The sequence below is a fragment of the Pristis pectinata genome, chromosome 20, assembly GCF_009764475.1.
Source record: "Pristis pectinata isolate sPriPec2 chromosome 20, sPriPec2.1.pri, whole genome shotgun sequence".
Taxonomy (NCBI): Eukaryota; Metazoa; Chordata; class Chondrichthyes; order Rhinopristiformes; family Pristidae; genus Pristis; species Pristis pectinata.
This window is the reverse complement of record NC_067424.1, coordinates 24,856,910-24,875,373: the sequence shown is the minus strand read 5'-3', so window position 1 is coordinate 24,875,373 and position 18,464 is coordinate 24,856,910. Positions and strand designations below refer to the sequence as shown.

The 18,464-nt window shown below is 37.7% G+C and overlaps 1 protein-coding gene across 1 annotated transcript in view; it reads right to left on the bottom strand.

Annotated features, from left to right (window-relative positions):
- The window catches only part of LOC127581042 (immunoglobulin-like and fibronectin type III domain-containing protein 1), a 44,673-nt gene that overhangs the window by 12,192 nt on the left and 14,017 nt on the right, over positions 1–18,464 (bottom strand). Inside the window, exons 9-16 of the mRNA XM_052035100.1 lie at positions 18,111–18,380; positions 12,882–13,712; positions 10,707–11,381; positions 9,324–9,484; positions 4,470–4,788; positions 3,282–3,581; positions 3,010–3,183; positions 1,922–2,050 (exon numbers count right to left, since the gene is read on the bottom strand). Coding sequence (XP_051891060.1) covers positions 1,922–2,050; positions 3,010–3,183; positions 3,282–3,581; positions 4,470–4,788; positions 9,324–9,484; positions 10,707–11,381; positions 12,882–13,712; positions 18,111–18,380 — 2,859 coding nt within the window. The remainder of the gene's footprint in view (positions 1–1,921; positions 2,051–3,009; positions 3,184–3,281; positions 3,582–4,469; positions 4,789–9,323; positions 9,485–10,706; positions 11,382–12,881; positions 13,713–18,110; positions 18,381–18,464) is intronic.

Here is an 18,464-nt window from a genome sequence, read left to right as displayed (position 1 = left end):
AGGTGAGGCCAGGGTTGCTGAGGTGATTCTACTATTGAGACAGCTGTATAATTGATAGATTATTGAGACAGTTAGAGAGAGGAGAAACAAAATAAAGGACATGCTAAAACTCTGAAATCAGGTTAGGGTTGTTGATAAGACCTGAAACAAAAAGGAGAATACTGGAAAGTGGCAGCAGATCAGACAATATCTGTGGAGAGAGAAAAACTGAATTAAAATTACAGATGGATAAACTTACAGCAGATCCAGCCTGCTCAGACACAAATAGGAAAAGCAAGTTACCTGGAATTGTTGAATCCAGTATCAAGTCCCACAAGATGCACCATGACCTGTCAGAACATGAGTTACTGTTCCTCAACCTTAAATTGGGCCTGGAGACAAAAGAGACAGCAGATGCTGGAATCTGCAACAACAAACAATCCGCTGGAGGAACTCAGCAGGGCCGAGCAGCATCTGTGGGGGCAGAAAGGAATTGTCAATATTCTGGGTCAAAACCCTGCATCAGAGTCCTGATGAAGGGTTTCAACCCAAAACATCAACATTTGCTACCCCCCTACCCTCCACCAGATGCTGCTTGACCCACTAATATCTTTAACAGAAGACATTTGGCACGTAGCAGAAGGCACAGATAATATTTGGTATCCTTAACAGGTCTAGTAACAGGCACAACTGATCCCAATTACTTGCTCTTTCTTTTCTCTCAATTTCTCTCAAAAAGGGTGCGATTGAAGGAAGATCTAACATTTCCCCATGAAACATAAGGAGATTTCCCCAGTGTGGCCCTTATTAGCCGATGCAGGTGGCAGTAGACTGAGATTAGGATATCTCACTGACCTGATTCTTATTCTTGGATGATGAAAGGGAAAGGTAAGTACCTCCCTCACAAAAAGATTTGAATGATCAAACCCTCTATCTGCTATGCATTTAAAATAATGTTCTAAACCACATTGATTGAAATGACTTCCAATAAACTCTATCTCTGGCAAAATAATTAAATAACTATTGATAAGGTAACATCACCACAGCGTTTTCTCTAACATTCTTGGGCATAAAAATGAGAGTACATTCTGAACAAAATTAATTTGACCAGTAGAAGATAAATGGATTTTTTATGTTTTGAACCTTCACATTAATGACACTTAAACAGGACTTCATTTGTCTGACCACCAACAAGACTACTAGTAGTCATATACAGTACTTTCTGTTACTCCTGGCTGATTTCACTTCCTGTTATCTTATATTCATAGTAGGCCAGAAGGATGGAGAAGGTCACTCTTGCTTGCAGGGATGGTTCTGCGGCCCAAGGAAGATGCACTCAGCTGCAGCAGCATTTCAAGAAACATGAAAAGAGGCCAAAATAATCCATCCTCACACAGATGTCAAAGTCCCACCCCAGCTTTGACATCTGGCAAGGTTGTGTAAGTTTTTCAATATTTTTGCAAGTCTCTGACATTTAAAAACATACAAAAAACTATTAAAAATGAAATAAACAATTGAGTATTTCAGAAAATAATTAATAAAATCAACCAAAAGTATTCTTAAATAATTTTAAACAAAACATAACTAACTAAATAGCATAATTTACCTTATGCTCATCATTCTTCCCTGCTTCCATACAATCCCCATGCAAATGAATTGGGTCACAGATCCAGCACCTCATGTAATCTGCTATAGGATCTGAGAGTAGCTTCCCTAACATAAGTGCTAGGGAATCTTGACAAACTCTAGCCCTATTATCAGACTTCATTCAGAGTTTGGAATTGAAGTAACATGAGGAGATTACTGGATTACCAGTGAAGTTCAGACAATAAAGTCAGCAAGCACAGAAACATTTCTGAGCCATGGCTTCTCTTTAAGCAACATTGTATGCTCTTATTCTGACCTATTACCCTTCCGGTAAAGTAAACAAGGAAGGACTTACTTATGGGTTCGCGAGCAAACACAGAATCAGTTTCACAGCTGGGTTCTCCCAAACCAGAAGAGTTCACTGCAATCACTCGGAATTCATATTCTAGCCCCTCAACAACATCAGTGACTGTCCACTTCTTTTCTGTGTAAAATAGATCCAAAACATTTTAGGAATCACGGCAACCTTAAGAAGCTTTCATGCCCATTGTTTAGCTCAATGAATGAATGTGATGTATCACTAAAATGGATGTTGGTTTTTAATTTTTAACTTTTCAGATTCTAAGAATTCAGATAAATGTCCCTGATCTGTTTGTATGCCAGCAGCTTCAGCAAAAATAGAGCATTGTGAACATTGTGATTTAAATGTACTAATCTTTATTAAGTTGTACCTAAAATGGGATTGTTAAGTACAGATATGATTGTACACTCGCAGAACAGACTGACCCATACCATTGAACTCTTTATTTTTTGTTCTGAATCTAGATGTCTCTTTGTATGTAGACAGTTAATTTTATTCTAAATTCTTTTAAAATCATGCTAAAATTGAAAGCCAAGGCACTTATGCAGTCTTATTCTAAAGTACATTTTTGTTCCAGCAAAATAATACATGTGAATATTTTGCCTCATCTAACATCTAACATCTTTCTTGGAGGTAGAGATTTTAGCTATCGCCCATTTATGGTAGTTGTCTGGCAGGTTGGCTAGATTAATTTGGAGCATTAAAATTCACTTCAAATGTTAGTAAGGTGCCTAAATGTAGTTTGTGATCATTGCTATTTCTTAAGTAAAATGGAGACCTGTTATGTGAAATAAGTTGAAAATAAATAAAACTGGAATGTCATGGAAATCTAAAATAAAAACAGAAAATGTCAGAAATACTCAGCATCTTGTGAAACAGAATGAACTTTTCAGGTCAGAGACCCTTCATTGGGAAGAGGAACTGTTTCTTTTTCCACAGATGTTGCCTGACCTGCTGAGTTTTTTGACAAATTCCTGTTTCTGTGTGTGAAATTAGTTGTTAAGTATTGGTGTGGATGCATCATACATTAAATAGTTAATACTTTTTGAGTAATTTTCTGAAATGGTTTAAGTCTCTATTACCTGTAATTGGAGGGTCAGTGACAACAGTCCATGTGTTGCTACCCTTCTTGCGTTTTTCTATGACATAACCAATTAAGCTGGAACTTCCAATCTTTTTTGGGGGAGACCACGACAATGTAATGGACTTGCTGTTTGCATTCAGGATTTTCGGTGTTGCAACAGGTCCAGGAACAGCTGGAAAATATATTTATCACCAAATGTTATTTTTGGTGGCTTTCTTGCTGCTTTATATACAAATGGGCAGGACTTGGTTCAACATTACAAGAACCCACCTCTTCTACCAGCTGTGACTGCATCTGATACCAATGCCTCACTTACACCTTCAGAATTCGCTGCCCAAATTTTGAATTTGTAATTCTTTCCAGGTTCCACTTTGGTAAAAGAAAATGTTGTTTTTGACTCATCCACTTCACCAACTTTAGTCCACGTATTTCTTCCTATCAGTTGTCTTTCAATTATGTAGTTTTTTATAGGATTACCGCCATCATCTTTGGGTGGTTTCCATTTAAAGGAGATACAACCTTCAGAACTTTCAAGAACCTCTACAGGCCCCTGAGGTACCTGTGGTTTATCTGAAAAAGATCATCAATAAAACTTTCAATAATTCATTTCAAATCAAACTGAATATTATTATTCCTGGCATAAAAGTTGACATGCAAAGGGCTAAAGGTTTCAGGTGATGTCAAGGAAAACTTGGCAATTTGTGAATATTTGTAAATTCAAAAGACTTTATGGAATTTTGCAACCCCACATTGTATATTCTGGCAACACATTGATGATGTTCTTTTTTTTATTCAACACAGCAAAAATTAAATTAAAACACATAATGGCTCTGAAACTCATGGGCCTTGATCATGGAATTAGTACCCTGTCTTGTTTTATTTTCAGACAACCCTGTACTCAGACAACTCTGTTTCTTAATTATGCTTTAAAACTCACATCTATGGTGTACATTGTGTTTACTTTCAGATGACCAAGAGATGTAATGAGTGATTTCTGCACAGGATATGGTGCATTAGTGTCTGGAATAGTACAAAAGTATACTGCTACCCATAATAATATTGATCCTTAAATATTCTTACAGTTATAATAACAATAGGTATGAAAACACAGTGGAACAACTTTGAGATGCCCATGCCAAAAAACATAGGCACTCTAAGCATTTTCCAATCTCAACTAAATGGAATGAAGTCTAGTTTTTTTTCTAGTCATGGGTAAAGGAACCATGAGAAGGATTAGTCTCCACTGCTGTCAGTTACCAGCCAGGTGGACTAATCGGAGCAACCTGGGGCTGGTAGTAGGCAAAGGGGAAAATTCAACACACAAGAGGCTATTTATAACCTAAATATGAACAGAGGTGTTGTCTAACCAGACAGGATCTGAATTTGATATGTCTACCAGGTGACAGAAGATGAAGTGAAAAGTATTTCAAAAGGAACAAGAATAAAAGGATACGTTACCAGTGACACACAGGTTAATGTTGTTTGTACTTGCTGTACCACTTTCATTCTTCAATTTAACTGTTAAATTTCCACTGTCCTTTCTATTGCAGTTGGAGATTGACAATCGTGTAAAATTTCCAATATTGTCAATTTTGATCCTGTTGTCATTTAACAGTTCATCCCCATCCTTATACCAAGACACCTTCATTGGTGGTTTTCCTGCGAATGGCACTTTCACTGTTGTAGTATGACCAGACTTAACAAGTATAGGTTTCTTTTCCAGTTGGTCGAGTACATCCTGATCAAATTCTGGTGGATCTGATGTTAACCAGTAGCACTAATGAGCATCAAGGACAACAACTCACAATAAATGAATAATTAGAAATTCAATTCTCCTAAAATATTATGCATTTTATGTTTTTTTGATGGAACAGTTTTATTGCTATCACTTACTATGTGCAGATATATATTAAAGGTAAGGGTACATACATTGATGAACTGTAGAATGAGTGGCTGATAATGCTGTACAGGGAAACTGCATTTTGTTAGTTCATTTAAACTCCAACATATTAGGGATTTATGCTATTTGTCTCATAATTTATTTCACTTCAAATTGCTGAAGGAAGCATATTAATGTGCAATATATGGAATCTTACACTGAATGCGTCTGAATGGTTAAGACATACAAATGCTGTGTTGGTACTTAACAGATGTCAGGTTACATCAACATAACACTGTAGATTCTGGCTATTTGGCCAATTAGCCAAAGTCAGTATTTATTGTAATCAAAAAGCAACAGACTGCTTATGCTGGAAATCCAAAATAAAACTAGAAAATTCTGGAGTTACGCAGCAAGTCAGGCAACCTCTCTGGAGAAAGAAACAGAGGTTGACTATAGGATGAACAGAGCTTCATTCTATGACAGAAGATCACCAACATGAAACATTAACTCTGTTCCCCTCTCCATAGACGCTGCCAAACTTGCTGATTATCTTCATCATCCTCTGTCTTACATCACTACTTATATGCAGGCAAAGCAAAATGAAATAGTTTAGCTTCAAAATTTGAAAATTATTTGTAGTACGTTAATAGGAGTAAATGCAAATTATATCCTTCTAGAGAATGGGATAATGGTGTTCTTATGAATTAGTATCATAATGGTATCTGCCAAAAGCCAAGACTAAAGCACTAGGCTCATAAGTTCTAAGGCATTAATAAATAAGAATTCCATTTTTTCATGATTCAAAGAAAAATTAATGAGTGTTTTACTGACTTGACAAAGTACAAAGAAACTTAGTCACTTTGATTTATAAAGCTAACGTTGGAGCTGGCCTCCAGCCAACACATTTACACAATCTTTGAATATTTGATTTAACATAAAAAGCTGCTTCTAAAAAAGAAATATCTGGTGGGTGAAATATCCATGTATTATGAAATACATTGGTGATCTATGAATTACACTACTAAGCAATCTGAACTGGTGAGAAGATTCATAAAGCCTTCAGATGCAATATTTTGGTACTTCTACAATTGTAGGTAAACTTGTAGAGAAGAAAATTAAAGATATCATGGGAAGGATTTCCATTAACAGGTTAGAGCACAGTCAGATTTTCTTTTCTCCTACTGTTGTGCATCTTTGTTGGTTTACTTTGGACTTAAATTGAATCTAGTGTCACAAAAGCTACTACAAATTTCATAAATATTTCAATTTACCTTCAACAAACAGTGAAGCTTCCGTTCTTCCTCCATCTGATTCAAATGTATATAACCCCGAGTCCTCCTCATGGACATGAGCTAAGGTTAATTTTTGTACTGCTCCTTCCTTTGTAATAATCTTTCCATTTCCGGAGGTAATCTATGAGCGCACAAATGGAATATCTGTGGGTTCTATTATGTAGCTGCTTGAGTAAACAAATAACTTGAGGTAGACAGATAAACAGAACATTCTTTATTAAAGGCAATAACCCTCAACTGAAACCCTGGGGACATTATAATGTAAGAAACATACCAGGTGATACAAATAATGACTACTTCCAGATACAAGAATAAAGTTATTTCAATCTGTTGGTATTTCTTCATTATAAATTGCTGTATTACAATGCACAAAATTCTCCTGAACTTATTTCCAATATAACTACTCAGTGCAATTACCCATGAAGAGAGCTTCATATATCCAGTCTCTTTCTCCTCAATATGAATTATGACACACTTCCCAGCAAAGATATGAAAATAATAAGATATATCCAAGGTGCTTCAATTCCACCATAGGGCACTATTTTTATGATGTTTAATAGTTTCATTGCTGCTAGGTCAAAATCTTGGAATTGTTTCCTGAGCGGTATTGTGGGAATTAAAGGCAGCGTCACAGTAATGTATGATGCATGGGGGCAAAACTTCAAAAGCTTTTGGAGAAGCATCCAAACTTATCAGTGGCACTTTTGCCAACACTGAAGAAACAGTCAATAGAATTTGGAGAAATGAAGTCCTGGAATCAGGCTAGAGATTGCAGACTGATGATATTATAGATCAGCACTCAGTCCCTTCTTTAATGGTTACTGAAGTTTGGATGAGATGCTATTTGACATTCTCAGGTGGACGCAATAGACTGCACCCTTCTGGAGTCTGCTGGTACATTTTCTTTTCAGGAACCACCACTGCAACATCTACTGAAGTGAGATATGTTACCCCCGTGATAATGAGGAGACACATGGGAGGGTACAGACATCCTTCCTTGTCCTTTGCTTTAAGTCAGCCAGGACAACAGCCCTAGGCCAATCTTCCAATGCCAATGAAAGGGTTAAGGATAGCAGAAATTACATCTGGCAAAATCAACTAACCTGTGACCTCATAATTCCCTGTGTTCTCAAGAATAAATGCTATCGATGGATTTAGATCACACTTGATTTACATGGAATTTGCTCTCATAGGAAAGTTTTTTGCAGTGAAAACGGGTACAAGTAATGGGGATGGAATGACTGTCAGTAACCATTCTGTATATCCTTACAAGCAAGGTAATGAAGAAACCAAGGCCAAGAAGTTCACATTTTTTCCAGCATTAAATCAGTGTTGGTTGGCAATCTCCCTAACTCTGTACAAAAAGCTCTAAAAAAAATGAAATTTGTAGGCAAACAATCCAAAACACTGATAGCAAGTTTCTTCATGTAACTCTACTCCGCTTCAGGAATAGTCAGTATTGGGAGTCAAATTTACCATGTCAGGAGCACTTTTCCTCATGACTTTGAGCTCAGGGAGAAGCCTTTATTGGATCACACCACAGAAGAATTAACATTCTTTCAGATATTGGGGACTTTCTCCAAGGAATTAATGCAGGCTATATGGGTGGGAGAGTGTCAGCAGATTCTTCCTAGGGATACAGAAAACAGTTCATGGTCTTCTGAAGAATAGAGACCCCTTCTTGTTCAAAGGCAACTCATGGAAAGAGTTGTCAGGGAGGTGCCTGAAAGGATATGAACTCCCTCTACAAATACCTGCACTTTGGAAGCCTTGTATGACAGTCAAATGCTCCTTCCTGGTGCAAATACAGATTTCCCATTTCACCAGTCAGTGCTGCTTCCTGTTCTAGTACAGAACTCAAAATTTTCATCATCTTATCCATCAATTTCCACCTTTCTTTCACTTTCACATTGCTCATTTCTGTGCTTCCCTACTCTTTCGTGATATTTTCTTCTCCATTTCAGGAGATAGAGGAGTGATCAATATGCACAGCAAGCCCATGGACCCCCACAGCTACCTTGATTTACAGACATACCCACCATGAACATAAGAACATAAGTAGAAGTAGAAGCGGCCAACCCCTAATGACCACTCTGCCATTCAGTAAGACCATGGTTGATCTTTTATTCCTGTGCCACTTCCTCCATTAACCCAATATTCCTTGATTTCTTCTCTACCTAAAGATCTATCGCTGAATATACTGAGCAACTGAGCCACCACAGCCTTCTGCCACACCAGTTGAAGAAATTTCTTTCCAACTTTGTCCTGAATGGCCAACTACTGACTTTAACATCCAAGACACCTCAGCCAGGGAAAACATTAACCCTGTAACTACCTCGTTAATCCCTTTAAAACCATCCCCTCATAAGAAAAATCCACCATCCTAGGAATCAATCTGGCAAACCTCCACTGCATTCCTTCTGTAACAAGTAAATCTTTCCTAAGGTACAGTGATTAAACCTGTGTACAATATTTTAGATATTGTCTCACCAGAGTCCTCTATAATTGTAAAAAGAGAGCTCCACCGATTGACTTAAATTTTTTTGCAATCTTTAGCCTTTCTACTTGCTTCTCAATCTGCATGTTAACTTGCAATGCTTCATGTATATAGACAACCAAGATCCTGTGACCACAAACACCTTTCAATCACGTACTGGGTAAAAAAAATGTCTGCCTTTCTTTTTTTTACACAAACTAGATGACCTCACATTTTTCTTCATTATATTCCAGCTGCCATGTCCTTGCTCATCAACTTCATCTGCCTATAACCCCCGAAGCCTTTTTTGCATCCTCTTCACTGCCCACATTGCTACCTAACTTTGTATCATCAGCACGTTTGGATGTATTACATTTGATCCCCTCATGCAACTTACTGATGTAGATTTGCAGAGCTGGGCCCCAGCACTGATTCCTGAGACATCTCACTGGTTACAGTTCCCAATCTAAAAATGAACTGTTTATTCCTAATCTCTGTTCTCTTTCCAATACCAGCACATAATCCATTCTAGTATAATGCTCCCAAACCCATTTACCCTAATTTCTTTTGGTAGTCTCATGTGGTACATTATTAAATGTCTGAAAGGACAAATAAGTTATTCACTCAATTTAAAAATATTTAATTATTAGTTTCTGAGCTACCTTTTTACCATCCTTAAACCAGGAGCCTTGTGCTTCTTCATTCTTCATCACACAACAAAGTTCAGTTGCCCCTCCCTTCCTGGCACTGATGTCTGTAAGACCACTTTTGAAGTGGTGAGCTCCTATATTATCGCAAAGAAAATCTGATGTGAGTGAAGTGCCTGATACAAGTCAAAAATTAAATTGATCTGTGAAGTTGAATGAAAGAGACTAATATTGCATGGCATAATGTTAATCATTTGATTTTTAATGACATTTTCTGTATTAGTTAAATGTTCATATCTTTCAGTAATATCCAGTTTCTAACATAATTTGAATTGGGGTAAAAACTTTAAAACAACTTGAACTCATTTTTGTAAGTTATTTTAAAACAACATAAATTTCTTTATCCATGCATAATTATGACAGAGGAGATTATTTCAAGTGCAATTTAAAAAATGCCCAGATATTTTGACCTTTTTTTCCTTCTAGCTTAAGTTAATAACAGTATGCTATAACATAAAATAAGTGGAACCATGAAAGGCTCTGTTTCAAATAATGGACCAATTTGTTATTATGAAGAGATGTTGAAGGTATTGTGGTCTGGACTTTCTACTGGGTTGCACTTCTTTTACACACTGTAATTTGGCCTAAGCAGTAGAAAAGAATCAGAGGATTTCAAGAACACATTATATCCAGCATAATTCATGTTACTATAATCATTTGTGTCATGGCCTGCTGATTGTAGTAATAACCAGTGCAATTTTTCACTACTTTGGGGCTCTATGGAGCTTATTGAAATTAAACAGTTTTGCTTGGGCACAAGGACACAACAAGGTATATTTTTAAAGACATTGAATAAGCACCTTTTTTTTAAAATACTGACAAAGCACCTATGCTAAACAAATGGTTCTGCAATTTCAATGTCATTTTCACTATTTTTAAATCAGGTTGCTCACATGGTGGTGCATGTGAATGACTAAACTTGCTTACTTCTCAGAGGCATTAATAACATTACACCACAAGGAATATTATGAAGCAATTCTTTAAAATAAGTTCTAAAGCACTACTTCAAGGTAGATTTTAAATTGAGGATATTTGAGCAGAAGTTTGGGAACCAAATCACTTCTGCAAGTACGTGTTATCTTGGAATCACCATGCACCAGAATTATTATGCACACAAAAAAAAACTCTGGACCAGAGTTCTAATATCTAGAAATGATCAATTCAGGAGGAGTAAGATTCCAGAAGTCTGTTAAGGACCAGACTTTAGCCAAAGGTTCGAGATTCCGTCTCAAATCAGTTACCTAAAGGTATAGTTTCAGGTGTAAGATACATATCCATTATCACAGAAATGCACCATCTTACTTCATTATTGTAAGATTTATTCCAGTTTTTATTTACCTTTGTTCTTGAGATTCTGGTCTGCTGTAAGTTCACTCTCTGAAAGTTTTCCTTTTCTCCTTCTAGCACTCTGGGATAAATCAGAAGCCAACAGGTCTTGTTTACCCTCAGCCATGGATTCATCTTGGACTGACATTTTATCATCTCCCAGTAAACCTTTTTTATTGCCTGCTGATGAGGCACGTCCACCTTTTGCAGCTCCAGCACTTCCACTCATATTCAACAGCCCACCACTTAAGGCATCAACGTCATCAAGACCACCATGACCTTTACCACCAATTCCAGCAAGGGCAGAGTCACCATACCCTGCCAAACCACTTTTGTTTTGATCAGAACCAGTTTCTAAATTATTTTGTGTTTCTTTACAACCTGATGCGCTCAATCTGCTTTTGCCATCCAAACCTTTCATATCAGTTATTCCACTGCCATCCAATCGGTCCCTTCCATCTCTTCCCATTCCATCCAAACTGCGCTTGCCATCCTTTCCAATTCCAGCCAATCGGCTCTTTCCATCTGTTCCCATTCCTTCCGCTCCATCCATGTCATCTTCTATTTCATCCAATCTGCCCTTACCACCAAGTCTCATACCACCCAATCTGCCTTTCCCGTCTTTTGCCATTCCATCTAATCCACCCATGCCACCTTTTCCCATTCCATCTAATCCACCCATTCCATCTAATCCACCCATGCCACCTTTTCCCATTCCATCTAATCCACCCATTCCACCTTTTCCCATTCCACCTAATCCACCCATGCCACCTTTTCCCATTCCATCTAATCCACCCATTCCATCTAATCCACCCATGCCACCTTTTCCCATTCCATCTAATCCACCCATTCCATCTAATCCACCCATGCCACCTTTTCCCATTCTATCTAATCCACCCATTCCACCTAATCCACCCATGCCACCTTTTCCCATTCCATCTAATCCACCCATTCCATCTAATCCACCCATGCCACCTTTTCCCATTCTATCTAATCCACCCATTCCATCTAATCCACCCATGCCACCTTTTCTCATTCCATCTAATCCACCCATTCCACCTAATCCACCCATGCCACCTTTTCCCATTCCATCTAATCCACCCATTCCATCTAATCCACCCATGCCACCTTTTCCCATTCTATCTAATCCACCCATTCCATCTAATCCACCCATGCCACCTTTTCCCATTCCATCTAATCCACCCATTCCATCTAATCCACCCATCCCATCTTTTCCCATTCCATCTAATCCACCCATTCCATCTAATCCACCCATGCCACCTTTTCCCATTCCATCTAATCCACCCATTCCATCTAATCCACCCATGCCACCTTTTCCCATTCTATCTAATCCACCCATTCCATCTAATCCACCCATGCCACCTTTTCCCATTCCATCTAATCCACCCATTCCATCTAATCCACCCATGCCACCTTTTCCCATTCCATCTAATCGACCCATTCCATCTAATCCACCCATGCCACCTTTTCCCATTCCATCTAATCCACCCATTCCACCTTTTCCCATTCCACCTAATCCACCCATGCCACCTTTTCCCATTCCATCTAATCCACCCATTCCATCTATTCCACCCATGCCATCTTTTCCCATTCCATCTAATCCACCCATTCCATCTAATCCACCCATGCCATCTTTTCCCATTCCATCTAATCCACCCATTCCATCTAATCCACCCATTCCATCTTTTCCCATTCCACCTAATCCACCCATGCCACCTTTTCCCATTCTATCTAATCCACCCATTCCATCTAATCCACCCATGCCATCTTTTCCCATTCCATCTAATCCACCCATTCCATCTTTTCCCATTCCATCTAATCCACCCATTCCACCTAATCCACCCATTCCACCTTTTCCCATTCCATCTAATCCACCCATGCCACCTTTTCCCATTCCACCTAATCCACCCATTCCACCTTTTCCCATTCCACCTAATCCACCCATGCCACCTTTTCCCATTCCATCTAATCCACCCATTCCATCTAATCCACCCATTCCATCTTTTCCCATTCCATCTAATCCACCCATGCCACCTTTTCCCATTCCATCTAATCCACCCATCTCATCTTTTCCCATTCCACTTAATCCACCCATGCCACCTTTTCCCATTCCACCTAATCCACCCATTCCATCTAATCCACCCATGCCACCTTTTCCCATTCCACCTAATCCACCCATTCCATCTAATCCACCCATGCCACCTTTTCTCATTCCATCTAATCCACCCCTACTATCTTTTCCCAATCCATCCAGTCTGCTTTTACTGCCAATTCCCATTCCTTCTTTACCCATTCCATGCAAGCTGCTCTTTCCAGCTTTTCCCATTCCATCCCAGCTGTCCTTTCCTTCATTTCCCATTCCACGCAAACTGCCTTTCCCATCTTTACCCATTCCATCCCAACTATCCATACCATCTAATCCCATTCCACCCAATTGGCCCTTCCCATCTTTTCCCATTCCACCCAAACTGCCCTTTCCATCTTTTCCCATAGCATCCCAACTATCCTTGCCTTCATTTCCCATCCCCCCCAATTTGCCTTTCCGATCTTTTCCCATTCCTTCTCTATTCATTCCATCCCGACTGCCCTTGCCATCTTTTCCCATTCTATACAGTTCACCCATGCTATCTTTTCCACTGCCATCCAATCTGCCCACGCCATCTTTATCCATTCTCCCTAATCCATCAAAATCATCACTTCCAATTCCACTGCCATCTTTTCCCATTCTGCCATATTCCCCAGAGTCAGTTATATCATCTCCATACAATCCATCTGCTGCAGAGTCCTGCAAACCTCTTCTACCAAATAGACTTCTGTCATCTTCTGAGAGATCATTTCCTCTCTTCAGACCACCTTTAGTCATATCTTTATCATGTGGTAATCTCTCTGTGGTGCCTTTTATGCCATCTTTCTTTAAATCATCCAAATCTTGCTTCAAATTAATATCTGAAGAGTCCTTTTCCTTTCTTGAATGACGTGAGATAGTACCTAGATTTTCTAAAATGAAAGTTGGATTGCATTATTGGTCATTGTAATAATTTGTATATCATTAAAATGATTAAAAAGAGAAATATTTCAATTAATAGAAATTTGAATTACTAACAATTTTTAAACTATATTTAAGGAATTAGAAAGAAATGCAAAAAATAAATGTAAATAGTGTATACATTTTATAAATAAGCACTTTTGAATGTTTTACTCTATAAATAGTTCAGATTTTATGTTGTGTTAGCAAACCTCTTTGTTAATCTTACACGTTTACTCACCCATTTTCCTCAGAGTTTTCACAGTCTACAAATGATGGAAGTATTTACCTTCCATTCCTTAGTCTTCATTCCTCCCTGCATCAACTTTTTGCAGATTAGTCTTTTGACCATCTTTTGGCTCTTTAATATAATTAATATTTTCTGCTAATTATAGAATCCAGCTTTTCAATTCTCTCTCTTGTTCTGTTGACATTTTTCTCCCTTTCTCTTAAAAGTTCTTCTACCCATTTCCTACCTATCCAAAACCCCATACTTTTGTTTCAGAATTGCTTCTCTTCTTCCTTTTATCAACCTCTTCACCTCTTATGTAATGAGAGAGTGCTTTAGTGGGCTAGTACTCCCTTTCTTAGTCACTGATTGCTTCTTTCTGTGGACAATGTCATTGAAAGATAATTGGATGGAATGAAATGCAGTGGTGGTTTTAATGTAGTGGGATTGGTTGGGTATGGGGTGCACAGAGTGAACCTGATCATTGGGACAAGGAAGACCAAGGTTTTTACGGAGCATCAAGGAATACTCCTTCCCTTAAAGATTTCCTTTGCTGGTTACTTCACACAGAGTGCTGCTCCCAGCAGGTTTGGTTTAGCACCAGAGCTACATTGCAACCCATTCAGGTTAAAATAGCAAATTACACCCCAAGGACATCATTGGAGCTTGATCTGTGTATATAAATAGGTTTTCACTAGTTTGGGCACATATCTTTACCATTTGTATTTATAAATTGTTACTGAAATCAGGAAGAAAAATACATTTGGCAAAGGTGAACTGGGAAATTAGATTAAATATGTAATGGCATATAGGCAATGTTAATCAATAAAATATATAATTTATGGTTCCTAAAGAATATACCTGCAGAATAAAAAAAGAATTGAAGAAGTAGTCTAACTGTGCCTAATTAGAGAAGGACAAGATTAGATTAAAAACAAGCTTGCAAAGTTCTCAAAAAGATTACTTAGGCCAAGGAGTCAGAAATCAGCAAAAGACAATTAAAACATTGACAAAGAAGAAGAAAAAAAGAAAATTGCCTAAAAATTGGACCCATTTTTATTCATTTGTAATGCACCATAAAAGCCACTTAGTGCATGTTTGATTGCCCTAATAGTCAAGTCATTAGTGGCAGAAAGGAAATTGACCCAGGAACATTTGGGCATGATTCACCTCAGCACAACTAATGTTTGCCCACTGTCAATTGTACCACTAATGACATCATATCTTGGACTGCTCATATTTCCTTCACTGCCAGCAGAATTGGAGATTTTTAGAGAAACCTTTGATTTTCATTATTACATTACAAAAAACAAGGGGCACTTGCACACAGTTCTGGAATGAGATCCCAATTAATGAGTCTGCACTACCATATTGATATCCTACATTACACATGTAGTGGCCTTGCTTTTCCATCCAAAAGCAAGCCAGTTGATGGAAATCTGAAATAAAAACTGAAAAATGATGGAAAAAACATCTATGTAGAGAGGATCAGAATCAATATTTCAGGTCAATGATCCTCTATCAGAAATGTAGAGTGCAGTGGCCCCTCTTCCCTATGTTTTCCTTCCCTTTTGTTGTAGACTTTTCCATCACTGTCCTGTGGCTGGAATGGGAACAGGAGTCTGAGTGATGATAACATGGAATTTACAAAGTCTGTATAACAGGTCCCGTTTTTACACATGAATTCATGAACTATATTGCAATAGTCCTACTTTTCATGTATTTTTGACCAAACCTGGAAACTTTTTCAGGGAATGTGAGTGGGCATTAATGCTGTAAATAGCACATGCTTACCACACCAAAAGAGGGTAATCTCCAATTTCTAGGCAAATGAGAGTAATCTAATAGTATATGCAAAGAAACATATTGTAATAATTTATATAAATAAATCACATACCTTGGAAAAAATAATAGGACTAAAATCCTGTAAATCCCTAAACCTATTAGGTTATGCATCAAGAAAATGAACCAATACAGATGAACCCTTTTTAAAATTCTGGTTGTCTTTTTAAATTTTACATTTGTTACCTGCTGAAAATTATTTTTCTTTTAAAAGCAGTGCTCCATAAGTGATAAATGCAAAGGTCTAGAAAAATCTCCTGTTTTGGGAGGTCATTATTGTAATAGTGCTGTTTAAAAGAAAAAGAAAATAGGGAAATCTAAGTCAATTGGTCTAATACAGTGCAGGGAAATTGCTAGAGATCTGTTATTAGACAATGATCTATTACTCAGGTCAGAGAACAAGGTACATAGAACATCATAACATAATTGGACAGGATCAGAACCATTTTATGTAAGAGAAATTATGTTGGATCTTTCAGAATGATGTTGAATACATTGTTAGCCAGGGAGATAGGTAAGTAATATATTTTTGGATTTTCAGAAGACATTAAGTAAGGTATAATGCAAGGAATTGTTACACAAGATTCAGGATAATGAGATTAGGACAAACTGTTGGCATCCATTGGGGATTAATTCAGTGACTGAAGACAGAGGATGGGAATAGTTGGGAGATTTTCAATTTGGAATGTGTCAATGCAACTAGTGGAATCAATGCTTGTACTTGAACTATTTATGATCTAAGTTGATGTCTTAGATGAAGAAACTAATTGTAGTAAATCCAAGAATGCACTGATCTTATAAAGATAGGTGATGAAGGGAACTGTGATGTCAGGACTAAGAAGATCCAAAGGGAGAGGGTGATATGGTGGTACAACACTTAATGCTGCTACCTAACATCTCCAGAGACTGAGATGTCCTGACTTCAAGTGCTATCTATACAGAGTTAACATGTTCCCAACATGACTGCATGGGTTTCATGTGGGTGCTCCATTTTCCTGCCACATACCAAAGCTGTGTTGATAGGTTAAATGAGTACTGTAACTTATCCTCTAGAATAGGTTAATGGCAAAATGAATTAAAGGAGCTACAGGGAAATAAGAAGACAGGAGCTGGTACAGACTTGCTAGACCAAGTGGCCTCCTTCTGCAATAGTTCCTTCTATAAGATATAACTGGTATAAGAAGATTGTGGATGGGCAAGAAGATGACAAATAGAGTGTAATGTGGAGAAATATGGTCAGAAGAATAAAAAAGCAAAATAGTTGAAAAAGTGAGAAATTAATAAATACTAGCATTCAGAGGGATTTACATGGCCTTGTATACAATTCACAAAGAAGTTTACAGATACAATAAGAAGTTGGAAAGGCAAATGGCAAGTGAGCTGCTGTATGAATCTTATAATATGTAAGGCTTTGATTAGACAATACCTAAGTAATTTTGAGCTCTTTATCTATGAAAAGATAAAATTACCTCAAAGGCTGCAACAAAAAAAAATCACTAAATTGATCCCTGGGAGGAGATGGCTGACTTATGAGAAGAGATTGAGCAGAATGGACAGACATATATATTCTCTGGAATACTGAAGATTAAGAGGTGATATTTAAAATTATAAACTTCCTATAATATTTGAAAGGAGAGAAAATGAGAAAAAGTATTTTACTTGAATGCAAGTCCACAATTGGAGTCATGGTTTCAGGATAAGTATCCAGCCACTTAAGACTGAGATGAGCCAGAAATTTCTTAAGTCAGGAGGCTGTGAATCACTGGACTGGAATCCTCAAGGGCTGAGGACATTCATTTGTCAGGACTATGTAAGACTGATTTGACAGATTTCTGGACACCAAGGGACTATAGGGATGGGAAAAGTAGAGATAGAATATCAACCATGACATTACTGAATGGTAGAGCAGATTCGAGGAGTATACAGTCTACTGTTTTGGATTCTTACAATCTTGATATCTTAAACAAATGAGCATATCTCTCACTAATGCCTGCCCACTCTGGAAAATAGTAACATCACCACATGCTTCCCCATGTTTCCTGACTGACAGAGAGTTAACATCGACTTGGAATATTTGAAATATGAGTCCTGGTCTAGTAAAGTGGTTCTCTTACAGATCATTACAATAAAATTGCAATATGACTTTGTTGCTTTTTAACTCTTACTTCCAATGCTCACACTTGTAATACTTAGGTGCATTGCTTCTGAAGGTATACTCATGAAGGAGTCATGTTAGCAAAAATTCAAAGGAAGTCAGATTTTGCAAATGTGGTATGTTCGTATAACAGGTTAGACTTACTTCCCACTGTTAGGTATGCACTTGAGGATCCAGCTCCTGCTATAATGGTATACACTCCTTTGTCTACGGGATGTACATCCTTTACAATCAGACAATGTGTTAAACCATCTGGTGAGACCATAATTTGATACTTATCGCTATCTTCCAGTGTTATCTTTTTGTATACCCACTCTACAGCTATGGGTACTGAAATGGTGCATTTAAAGACAGCGTCTTCTGTTTCAGCACATTTACATTCTTGCAATGGCTGTTTGAAAGTAACAGGAATATCTGCAATTACAAAAAAAAATGAACATTGCTATTAAAATTATAATGAAGGCATATTATCAGATTGTGCAGGCATTAATACTGTGA